The sequence below is a fragment of the Solanum verrucosum genome, unplaced genomic scaffold, assembly GCF_900185275.1.
Source record: "Solanum verrucosum unplaced genomic scaffold, falcon-dt-bn FXZP01000194.1, whole genome shotgun sequence".
Classification (NCBI taxonomy): domain Eukaryota; kingdom Viridiplantae; phylum Streptophyta; class Magnoliopsida; order Solanales; family Solanaceae; genus Solanum; species Solanum verrucosum.
In genome coordinates, this window is record NW_026020416.1 from 1,853,718 (window position 1) to 1,865,957 (window position 12,240).

Consider the following 12,240-nt stretch of genomic DNA (forward strand, 5'->3'; position numbering starts at 1 on the left):
TCTGGGCCCAACATGTGTTGACAATTTTTTTCAAGCTATCTGGTTGATAGTGCCACGTAGGCCAAAAAGGGGTAGAAAATTATTTATAAACTAAGTTCACGGGGGTAATAGGACTTTAGTATAGTATAAGTGTGTCTCTGGGATAGGTTGGAGGTACTTATGCATTTCCCTATAATAAAATTAAACCATAAAAATTGGTGGAGGATTTTACTTAAACATACTTTTGTTTATTAAAAAAATATGTATTTTTTTTACCTTTTCTCTTATTTTTATCTATTTATTTATTTATTTTTATTTAATTTTTATCCTAAACTCACACCTCTTCATCTTTCATAACCTCTATACTTAATTAGTACTTATTAGTAATATATCCATAACTTCCAACTTTATACCTTCATAACCCCAATTACTTAATGTTCAAGCTTGTGACATCTTAAAATCACATCAAAATAATATTTCTATCCAAATATATTTGTTTTGAGCTTAATTGTCTCTACTTTAATTTTGTAGTGCAAAAGCAATCGACAAAGGCTACTTTATGTGATTATTTTTATTTCTAATAAGAAGGATACAAAATAAGATATATAAAAGAGCAAAATTGATTTGGATTTTTTTAATGAAATTATAAGAGTAAGATCATTAATAAAAGTTAGCATAAAAACAATTTTCGAAAAACATTAAAATGTGTTTGTGGATACATTTAGCGGTGGAAGATAATCAAAATTATTATGAAGTTATTTTTAAATTTTCAATAAAATATGAATCATGAAAATATAAGAAAAAATAATTAAGATAATTTATTTTTGATATTTTGCATAAATGAGTAAAAAGCTATAGACAAGCTAGCTTGATTATGTTAAGATACGATGCTAATTGTTACTGTTTTTACAAAAAATATAAATTAGTAGAAAAGTTAAAGACAAGCTAACTTGATTCTTTTGAGATACAATGTTAATTGTTAATGTTTTCTTAGTGGAATTAAATAAGCAAAGATGAAAAAAATGAAAAAGAAAATAAGAAAAAAAGGGAGAATCGAAAAATAGTGTTGGAATAAATTCAAAGAAACGTAGAATTATAGGAGAACATTTACTAAGGGGAAAATTAATAGAGATAATTATTCCAAATAAACTTATTACTTAACCATTCATCCTTCATTATAATTATCCTAAATATTTACTTAACTTTTTCACTTACACTTTAATTATATGGAAATATTATTTATCATTAATAATTATAAATATTCCTATTATTTGTGAACAATTTTTTTTATATTTACCTTATTTAAAAATAAAAAAACCAAGAGTCTAATTATAAGCTTTTATTAGATATTATAAGATTATTTTTTTAATCTTTTTAACATAAAACTTTTTATCATTCTTTTATAATTGCTCATTTATTACTTATTTTAACTATATATTTTAGCCGCAATATATAACAACAATATTTTTTTTTTGTTATTCCTATATCACAAATAATTATTTTGCAGAACTAAAATCATGTATCACCCATTTCCTTTCCAAAGAATCAACATATTGAGATAAAATTTTAAATTTTAATATACAATTGAAGTACTCTTTTAAGTCTTTTTTCAAATTATAGGTAGCTTATTTATTACAAATAATTTTTCATTTTGCTAAGAACGTGTTTGGATGTGTTGCTATTTTAATTCTTTTGACATTTAAAAAAATAATAATTAAAAGACTAAAAGTCATACTTTAAAATTTTTACAAAATATCAAAGGTGACCGACCATATTTAATTTTGAGAACTCATTCAAATGGATAATAAAGTCATAAATTCTTAATTATTATATTATATTATAACTAACATAAAAGAATAGGTACTATTCAACCAAAAAAAAAAGTATAGGTATTAGACAGTGTTAATTTAAGGATTTTGTTTTGATAAAATCAATTAATGAATCAAGTTAAATTACAAATCTAAATGTTAAAATTTGTTATCTAATCTATTTGAATTTGAAAATTTTAAAAAAATTAAAACTTTTATACACCGCGTGTGGCACGGATAAGTTTTCTAGTTAATGATAGAGCAAAAATAATAAATAAATGGAATACAAAGAACAAAAATAATTAATAATAGGATAAAAGGTTTGGGCTGAGGCGAATCGGGCCTAAATTTAAAAGGATTGAGGCAAAATTGGACCTAAACTTAAAGAGGGTTGGAGAGAAATTAAGCCTAAACTAAAGGGGGGCATGGACTGTATTTTATTTTGGGCGAATGGGTATTTGCTAGATTAGTTTGGGTTGGGCTATGAAATTGTAGTTATTTTGTATTTTGTGGCCCATTTATGTAATTTACCCATATTTTACCCATTTTGATCATATTTGTGTGGGCTCTTAAAATAGATCAGCTCATATTTACTTATTTAGAAAATATGAGCAATCCATTTAAATAAGGGAAAATTACGCGCTTAAGCAAACTTATACTACTTAATTACTCATCATAGTTATAGTTTGCTATAATTACCACTCGTGACTAACATTAACCATTAATTACATGAGCTAACTTCGAGTTGTATAATTAGTCACGTTTGTATAATTCGTCACATTTGTATAATTCGCAACTAGTAATTTTTCATTTGATTTGTAGTTGTATATGATGGTTTGTATTTGTATATGATGGTGATTTCCTTTGGTTTTTCAGTTTTGTCACCATATACATTCAATCTTTTTGTATATAACTTTTTAAAGTTTGTATAAATGTGTAGTTTTCGAATTTTGTATAATATAATTTATATAATGTAATTTGTATAATATATTTTGTATAAATGTTTAAAGTTCATATGTTTATGTTTGTATCAATTCGTTATTTCAAGTTTTATCATATTTCTATAATTCCAGACTTTATACTACTCAATTATACAAAAACACGCGAATTATACAAACATAGCCGCAAATCATACAAACGAGATGCGAATTATACAAATTATTGCCCTCTCTCGCTCGCCTCTCTCCTCCCTCTGCTAATATCGTTGTCCTCTCTCATCCCTCTCTCAATCTCGGTTGCCATATATACAAATACATATGTATAATATACAATTATCTAACTGATATACATATATAATTCACCTCTCTCACTCTCTTCCCTCTCTCGCTCGCCTCTATCCTCCCTCTCCCAATCTCGCTTGTCATATATACAAATATATGTGTATAATATACAATTATCTAATCAATATACATATACAATTCACCCCTCTCCCACTCTCTTCCCTATCTCGCTTGCCTCTGTCCTCCCTCTCCCAATCTCGCTCGCCTCTCTCCTCCATATCCCAATCTCGCTCTCCTCTCTCCTCCATCTCCCAATCTTGCTCGCCTCTCTCTTTCCTATAACATGTAGCTACGAATCGTAATTAGCAAACTATAGCTATGAAGCATAAGTAGGCTATTTTTGAGTGATTATATGCGAAAGTTCCTCTTTAAATAAATATGGATTAATGGATCCTTTCACCTTATATGGGCTAAAATTGCCACCCCTAGGTAAGGCCCCAAAATATGTCTTACACAAAAAGATAAATAAAACCTCTAGTAAACAATAATCAGACAGTACAGAAAAACACAAACAAGTGATTTAGGGAAATTATAGCGCCGCACTTCATCTTTCTTGCCGGACCATTGGAGGATTGACGTGATATCGCAGCTACTGAAACAAATCTTCACCTTCTTCACGCGATGTCGATCAACATTTGACAATGTTGAGAATCAGGTAAGTTGCTACTTGATGACAGAAATCCCTAATTCATTATTTATCATCCTTATTTCACATCTACACGGAAAGAGATGTCTTTGCCACAGGCTCCTGGTTAATTTCACTACTGACATCCTCATTAGGTACCGTGGTAACTAAATCCAAGAAGAAATAGGCTTCACTCCTGAGATGAGTATCATCATCTTGTTGTAGACAAAATTAGATACCAAATTTGATTAAGGATCTCTCATCGTCTCAAATTATCTTTCTATTTATATTTCCTCTTTAGATAGATTTAAGCTAAATAGAAATTAATATCACTATCTAAAGAGAGAAATGCAAGCAAAATTAAGAATTAAAAAAATTGATATGTACCTCTATTTATAAATAACTACTTTAGAATGACTACACTTGATAGATAGTGAGTTTTTTCTTGCCTTTGATGTACTTGCATCAATCTGGTTCAATATTTTTTATTATTTTGTGCCTAAATTAGATAGTTAGGATTTATCTGCATTGATAATCTTTTTTTTCTTTATAGGTACCTCCTAATAATTATTAAAAGATATTGTACCTGTAAAATCAAAAGCTAAGTTAGTAAAAAAATCCACCAATTGATTTATTTCCTTCAACACATGTTTAACCCTGTTTTCTCTTATTTTCCTCCATCTCTGAATTCTCTTAACCTCCAGACAAATCTTTCATTATGTATTCTATTCTATTCTATTTCAATACCTGCTTTCGAAACAAAGAATTTGTTTTCAGAATTAAAGAAAACAAATTGTTCACACAATGTTCTAATACATCCTTCATAGTTATAGCCTCTACACATATGCTTGTTGTGTCAGGAATAGTTATTACACTGACAAAAATAAGTTCTTTATTGTCATTTCTGATACAAAAAGTAATAAAACTTTTTTCGGAGTTTTCTTTAGAAGCTCCCTCACTATTGCACTTGTACCAACCCTTTTGTGGAACCTTCCAAAGTACCATTGTATATTCCATTCTAGGAACTAAACCCTCAAAAAATTGGACTATTTGAGCCTAATTATGAGGAATATTATTTATCTAAGGGCACATGTCCGTAGTTATCATGGACAGGTTCCAACTAATCTCATATATTACCCTACTTCAGGACATTCTTTCTCCATATATAATAGAATTTCTCCACTTTCATATTTGTCAGTAGATGATTTCATGAATAACCTTGTAAGTTTCTTTTAGCTTAGGTAAACCCTCTACTGTCCACCACATATATTAAAAGTTTGATTAATTTGTACAAAAGGACCTACACTCCTGATACACTTGCAAACAAAATGCAGATGCCTCTAGCAAAAAAAAATTAAGAATAGATGATCAATAGTCTAAATTCCATGACTTTCACAGCGGATACATCTAGAAGCTATATAAATACCACATTTATCAAGAGCTTCATTTATATAAATTTTCTTTTTCATAATCTTCAAGAGAAAAAGAAAATTTTAAAAGGTAACCATTCACCAATATTTTTTTGTAAATTGTTGTTACTCACTCTGTATCTTAGTAATTCCCTTGCACTTTTGACAGAAAAACTCTCACTGTCAGTTGTATCCATCAAGGTCTGTCCCACATTTCTAAAGTATCACAAATATTGATATTAAACATGCTCCACTATGTCTTCAGGTAGACATTGATGCATCAGTTGAGTATTTCACCTTTCTTGATTCATGAACATACTAATTCCCTCCAGATTCTTAACAATAATGAAATCTGCAAAAATAATGTAAGTAAGAGGGCCTAATTGAGTCTAATTGTCAAATCACACATTAGAATTTTCATTCCTAGGTTTTCACCAAGTCTCCTATTCTATACTTTTTCTGGCCTCCAACATCTTCTTTCAAATTTGAGATCTTCCTTGCCATTGAGCAATGGTTGGAATTTTTTTTAACAATACTTGTTTCATATGAAGTTAGACCATAGAGATCTTGAAGTCTTGAATTTTTACCACAACTTTGCAAAAATGGCTTTGGACACATCAAAAAGACTTCTAAAATCTATTTTGCCCTCTTGTATTGGCAAACATAGGTTCAAACCCAGTGTCTCTTCTTTCATCTTTCTTTTTTGATCCAAAAATATCTAGCAAAGGTTCTGTAAAGCTCTTCAATAGTGTATTTTATTGGTATTATAATTGAGAGAAGGTATTTGGGCGTACATTATAGAATACTATTGATAAGTACTGCCTTTTATTTATCCTTCCAATGTTGAAACTTATCCTTTACATTTTTGGTAATATGATTATAAAAAAAAATTATTCTTCCTTGAACGAAAAATGAGACATCTCAAGTACTTGAAAAATAGATTATCCTTCTCAAAGTATGTAATCTCTTTAACTTCTTGCATCTGGTTAGCTATAACTTTATTAAATACATACAAATAGTTTTTCTCCCCTTATTAATCAACTGATCAGACATCTTCTCATAATCATGAAACACTTTCCTGATAAACTCCAGTGATTTCTTGTCTGATGAAGCAAAAATAATAGTATCATTTGCATAAGAAATGTGATTTATGTTAACACTTCACTTTGACAAACAGTGCATTCAATTCTCTAGATGAAACCTCTGTTGCGATTATGAATAAAGTAGGACATAAAAAGTCTCCTTGCTTCACCCCAGAAGAATGAAAAAATCATAACTTTGACCATTAATCAATATGGTGTACCAGTAATTGACAATAAGACTCCAAATTAAGTCAACTACATTTTAAAAAAAAACACATTTAAGAACTTTAGACAAAAATAACCTGGAGATCATGTCAGCCTTTGACATATGTAGCTTCAACACCACATTAGAATGCTTCCTTATCCTAATATCAATAACAATCTCTTGAGTTAATGGATTATTTTCAATTATACACCTTTTTTTCACAAAGCTTGATTGATTAGGAGAAATGTGATAGACAACAACACATCAAGTCTCCTTTGTATCACCTTAAAAATCACTTTGTTTATGAAATTACGCAAACTAATTGGTCTTAAGTCGAAAAAGTTTGAACATTGGACTTATTAGGTAGCAAGATCAAATTTATGTGAGTGGCAGATTTAGAAAGGGTATCACCTCTGAGAAAAGTGTGCACCACCCCTAATACATCATTGTGAACAATGCTCTAACAAGATTGAAAAAAATCACCAGATAAACCATCTGGTCCACTAGCACTCCACAGAAAAAATAACACTTCTGACTTCCTCCAAACTATGAATAACATTGATTTTACTATTATTATCTTCACTCACTGAAATTAGAATATGCTATAATAGATAATATTATGTCTCTTCTTCCTCTTAGGTTAATTAGGCCTTAAAAAATTCAAAGCAGCATCACCAATACTTGCTTCTTCTTCAATCAACTCCTCATCTCCCCTCTGTTCCAATTTATGTGACTTACTTTCCTTTTTAGTCAGTCCCAAAAGAATGACACATTTCTATATTAAGTAACAATTTAACTATAAAATGTCTATATTACCCTTAATGAAATAATTTACAGCCACATAAATTTCTAGCATTCATTTTGGACCACGAGTTTTAAAAGTCTTCATTTCTTTCTTAAACCCTGTGTCGAGTCAAACTACCTCACATAAAATGGGATGGAGAGAGTATTAATTTGAAGCCTTTTCCTTATATTATTTACTAGATTATGAAAAAAAAATATAGTGTTCCTGCCACCCTCCACATGCCAATTGTTTCTAGCCTTCTGCTTTTCGAATTCCCCCCATAATAAAGATACTTCTTCAATTCAACTTGTGTAAGTTGCAGAACTTGTCTGTTGCAAGCTGGAGGATTTCTTTGATTTGAACAATCTCTTTCCTAATAATCAATTTGCTTGAAAATGTCTTCATATTTTCCCCAACTTCATTTAGACAGAGCCTTCTTTACTTGCTTAGATTTATACTTGAAACTCAAATAATGATGACCCTCAAAATAAGCTTTCTAATGTCATCCGCAAAACTCTTGAAATCTTCATGTCTTAGCCAGAATCTGAGGAATTTGAAAGGTTCTTACACATTCTTATGATTTGCTCTCATTGAAATAACAAAGGAGCATGATCTAATTTTGTTCTTGACAAATGTTCAACCTAAAATTGCATTATCATTATTAAAATACATTAATCTTTTGTCAGTAGCTAGGGTTATTCCTTTTCAATTAGAGTTATTGCCCTGATTTCCTTCAAAATCAACCTCTGAATCTTTCTCTATAATCTCCTATTGTATTTGGAGTTGTCCATCATCATTCATTGCAATAATTTGAGTATCACTCCTTCCTTTAACTCATTTGCTGTTATTTTTTGTTCTACTATGTCATTCCATAAAAAAAGTAAAGATGATGTAGTCCTTTCCTTCTCCTTATCATGCATGGTATTTTTTATTTCTGCTGTAACTTGATGCTTTTCTGTTTGACTAACCTGATTGCTATATCGTGTGGATGCTTTATCGTTTGGAGGCAAACTAGTGAGCTCGTCCTCCTGTACAACATCACCATGATGAACTTTCTTGCTAATGACCTGATGTTGCGCCTTCCTTTTATCAACTTTATTTGCTTTGTCATATGTTATATTTATGCATTCATTATTTACATGCTTTTCCTACTTAGATGTCTTTATACTGTTGTTTTTCTGCTTCTTCATTATTATTATTAGCCTTGTGTTTTATCTGTCTCCCCTCCGATCTTTTCCAATCATTTTCACCCTAGATAGTGCATTAAATTTATTACCTACAACCACCCTTTCCCTTTGTTCATAACCTTGCTCGGTCTAACCATCTGAGTAATTTTTGTATATCTCGCTTGCTAGTTGTTAGGATTACCCACCACCTTGCACTAAATAAAATTCTAGTCTTACCTGTTTGTATCCTTCTTACATGGTTTAGATTGTTCTGTCCTTCATCATTGGATACTATTTGCTCCTTTATTTTGTGATAATGAAGTTTTATAGGAAAAAGGTGACGAAAGGTGTGAAAGGCTGAAGAAGCTGAAAAACGGTGGAAATTTTGATTTTTTTTCAATAGGAAATCGTTGTAAAATTTAAAAAAGATGATTTTATCCGACATGAATGGTAAGATCAACGCGGTTGAGAGACACGTTAAGTTGGAGGAATATTTTATATTGGTAAAGTAGTGAATAAAATGATATGGCATAGTAATACATAAACATGACCCTTAACTTGTCGTCAACCGACAATTATGATCTTTAACTTTGGGTGTGCACAAATAGACACTTAAATTTGTATAAAATTGAACAGAGACACATTCGTCCTACATGACACCCTACATGACAAATTTGTATCTTATATGACATCCTATGTGGCGTCCTACGTTTATTATGTCATATAGAACACGTGTTACTTGTTCGATTTTATACAAATTTAAATATCTACTTATGCACACATAAAGTTGGAGGGCATACTTATTTACTGAAGCCAAATTAAATGTCATGTTTATACATTATATCAAATAATATAATTGACAATCCGAATAAGTAGAAGCATATGGGCCTCATCCAGACCCGACACCAACAAGCTCGGATGTGTCAATCATACGCTGTCGTAAGGTGGAGGATGAGCATCTCAGCCTTATAAGTAAACAGTTGCCTCCGTGTAGGGTTTTATATTCCATAACGCCTTCCCCAAATTATCCAGTCTTTCTCTCTAGGGTTTACAGTTGTTCTCTTCTCTGAACGAAAATGGATCTAACAAAGAAACGCAAAGCTGATGAGAACGGCGGTGCTTATCCCGTATCCAACGAACTCGTCACAACTGCCGCCGCGCCGCCGGCACTTGCTGTTCTTTCCCCGGAAGACATCGACAAAATTCTTGAAACATTCACCAAAGACCAGTGCGTTTCAATTCTCCGTAACGCCGCCCTACGCTATGCTGATGTTCTCGAAGGTCTACGTGCTGTCGCTGACGCCGACGTATCTAACCGCAAGCTCTTCGTTCGTGGTCTTGGTTGGGAGACCACCACCGACAAACTCCGACAGGTTTTTTCTGAGTTTGGAGAACTCGATGAGGCTGTAGTTATAACTGATAAGGCGTCTTCCAGATCTAAAGGGTATGGTTTTGTAACTTTCAAGCACGTTGATGCTGCTATTCTTTCTTTAAAGGTGCCCAACAAGATAATTGATGGCCGTGTTACCGTCACACAGCTTGCTGCTGCGGGTAATTCTGGGAATTCTCAGTCTTCTGATGTTGCGCTTAGGAAGATCTATGTTGGTAATGTTCCATTTGAAATTTCGTCTGAGAAGCTTTTGAATCACTTTTCTATGTATGGAGAGATTGAAGAGGGGCCTTTGGGATTTGATAAACAAACTGGAAAAGCTAAAGGTTTTGCTTTTTTTGTCTACAAGACTGAGGACGGAGCTAGGGCATCTTTAGTTGATCCCGTGAAGACAGTAGAAGGACATCAGGTCTTGTGTAAATTGGCAACCGATAATAAGAAGGGGAAGCCCCAGAATATGGGGCATGGGGGTGCCCCTGGAATGAATGCTGGACCTGGAGGAATGCCTGGTGATGATAGGGTTGGATCCATGCCCGGTTCAAATTATGGTGTTCCTGTTAGCGGTTTGGGTCCATATTCAGGGTTTTCAGGTGGGCCTGGTCCAGGAATGCAGCAGCCACCACCTCAGCCTGGCATGGTGGCACATCAGAATCCACATCTGAATTCAGCTATTGGCGGGCCTGGATATGGAAACCAAGGACCGGGATCCTTTACAGGTGGTGCTGGTGGATATGCTGGCGCTGGTGGATATGCTGGGGCTGGTGGGTATGGTGGTAGTTCTGGGGATTACAGTGGGTACAGGATGCCTCAAAGCTCTGCTGGAATGCCTAGTTCAGGAGGTTATCCAGATGGTGGTAATTATGGTTTGCAGTCTTCTTATCCCTCACAGGTACCACAACCAGGAGCTGGGTCAAGGGTTCCACCAGGTGGGATGTACCAGGGCATGCCTCCATACTACTGAGGTAATCCTTTTGAGTTTGTTTACAGTTATACATGTCAACATATGATTCACTGAGTATTGTTTATGCATATATTTGTTGAGCAACTATCTGAGGTGTTTTAGTTTACAAACTTCTTTTTTCCTTGTTTGATATTGTGTAGTTTAAATGTTTCATTAGAGTGCTTGGCCTTCAGTTCGTGGACTAGTACTTTTTTTCTCTATGTTAATTTGGTGAGCTGATAGCGTCATACTTGTTCTTGAGTGAAGTATCCCAAGGGGGTCCGTATCTTGTATCAGTTTTTCATCTAGGATGGTGTTGGGTGGAAGATATAAAGGAATGTCTTGGATATTTTTCTATGGCTCTCTGTAATTAATTACTTTTACTGTCCCAATTAATGTGCAATCACGACACCATTCTATTTGATAGCAATTGGGAAAAGCCATAAAGCTCAAGTCTTAAGAGAACATTGGAGACTATATTGGTGAAGGGGTTAACTGTCTCTGTGAAATTAGTATGGAAATGGTTTCCTGAGATTGCTTTCCTCTTGTCTATTTTCCTTTTCTTCCACAGAGTGCACGACACGGGAGAGGATTTACTTGCACTAATCTAGTGCATGTTCTGTAGAGCCCCTTGTAGCTTATGCTGTTTAGTGTGGCTTATGTCCATCCCCTGTACTTTGAAAATGATTTGTATTACAAATTTATGCCCTCAACAAGTTTTATATGTTGGAATCTTGAATGATTGAATTGTACGTGGATATCTGTTCAGGTGTCTTGAGAGCTTCTTGGATGCAACATGCTTTAAATGGTTGTGGTGATTTCCTGATTGCAGACTGAAATCTTTGGTTACATGGACTGCTGTACATCTGTTGCTGCTTCACCTATCTGCTCTTATGTGTGGCTGTTAGTTGATACTTGCTAGTATTAAGTTAGTATGTAGGTTCTTCAAAAATTGCTGTATCTTTTGATGAGCGTATTGAGGATTGATGTCAGTTTTGTTATCTTATATTTTACCCGTACTTCCTGTTTCTTATATGTTCCCTATCTGATGAATGTGACATTTTAGATCTTCTATCATATTATGTTCAGCCATTATTGGCTTAACTTCTTGTATGTGGATTACAAGGCATCTTTATGATGTTGTCAGATACTGCTGATCTGAAACAAATTATTCGATGCAAACAAAATTTTTTGTATATTGTTTTAATTAGAGTTATGTTTTAAACTAAATATAAGCAGTACTAGTGCTTAAATGAATAAATATCTGGAGTGTTGATGGGAAGATGGGAAAACACAAATGTGTGGTAGTAGGATCCAAATTTGCACTGTTTGTTTGCATTTCTAGCTGTCTCAACTGCTGGTGAAAAAACGGGCCTTTATTTTTTCTGTTGGCCACTGATTTGAACCAAATTATCTTGACACAATTGTATTATGTGTATTAATATTTACAATTTTCTGTATATATGGTTTGTGAAAGCTGGAAACTCGCAAATGCTATGTCTTAGCAAGAACCAAAATCTATGCTGTCTGCCATTTTGCTTGCATTTTGTATACCTCTCAATAACCAGTGGT

At 33.0% G+C, this 12,240-nt stretch overlaps 1 protein-coding gene across 1 annotated transcript; it reads left to right on the forward strand.

Moving 5' to 3' along the window:
• Nucleotides 1-9,330: 9,330 nt before the first annotated feature.
• LOC125840888 (UBP1-associated protein 2C-like) lies at nucleotides 9,331-11,770 on the forward strand. The gene is made up of 2 exons (XM_049519863.1): nucleotides 9,331-10,690; nucleotides 11,438-11,770. The coding sequence occupies exon 1, from the start codon at nucleotides 9,415-9,417 to the stop codon at nucleotides 10,687-10,689; it is 1,275 nt and encodes a 424-aa protein (XP_049375820.1). The 5' UTR covers nucleotides 9,331-9,414; the 3' UTR covers nucleotide 10,690; nucleotides 11,438-11,770.
• Nucleotides 11,771-12,240: the final 470 nt, after the last annotated feature.

Excerpts from the sequence above, each read along its gene's own strand:
- LOC125840888 (XM_049519863.1), top strand. The coding sequence starts at position 9,415 with ATGGATCTAACAAAGAAACGCAAAGCTGATGAGAACGGCGGTGCTTAT.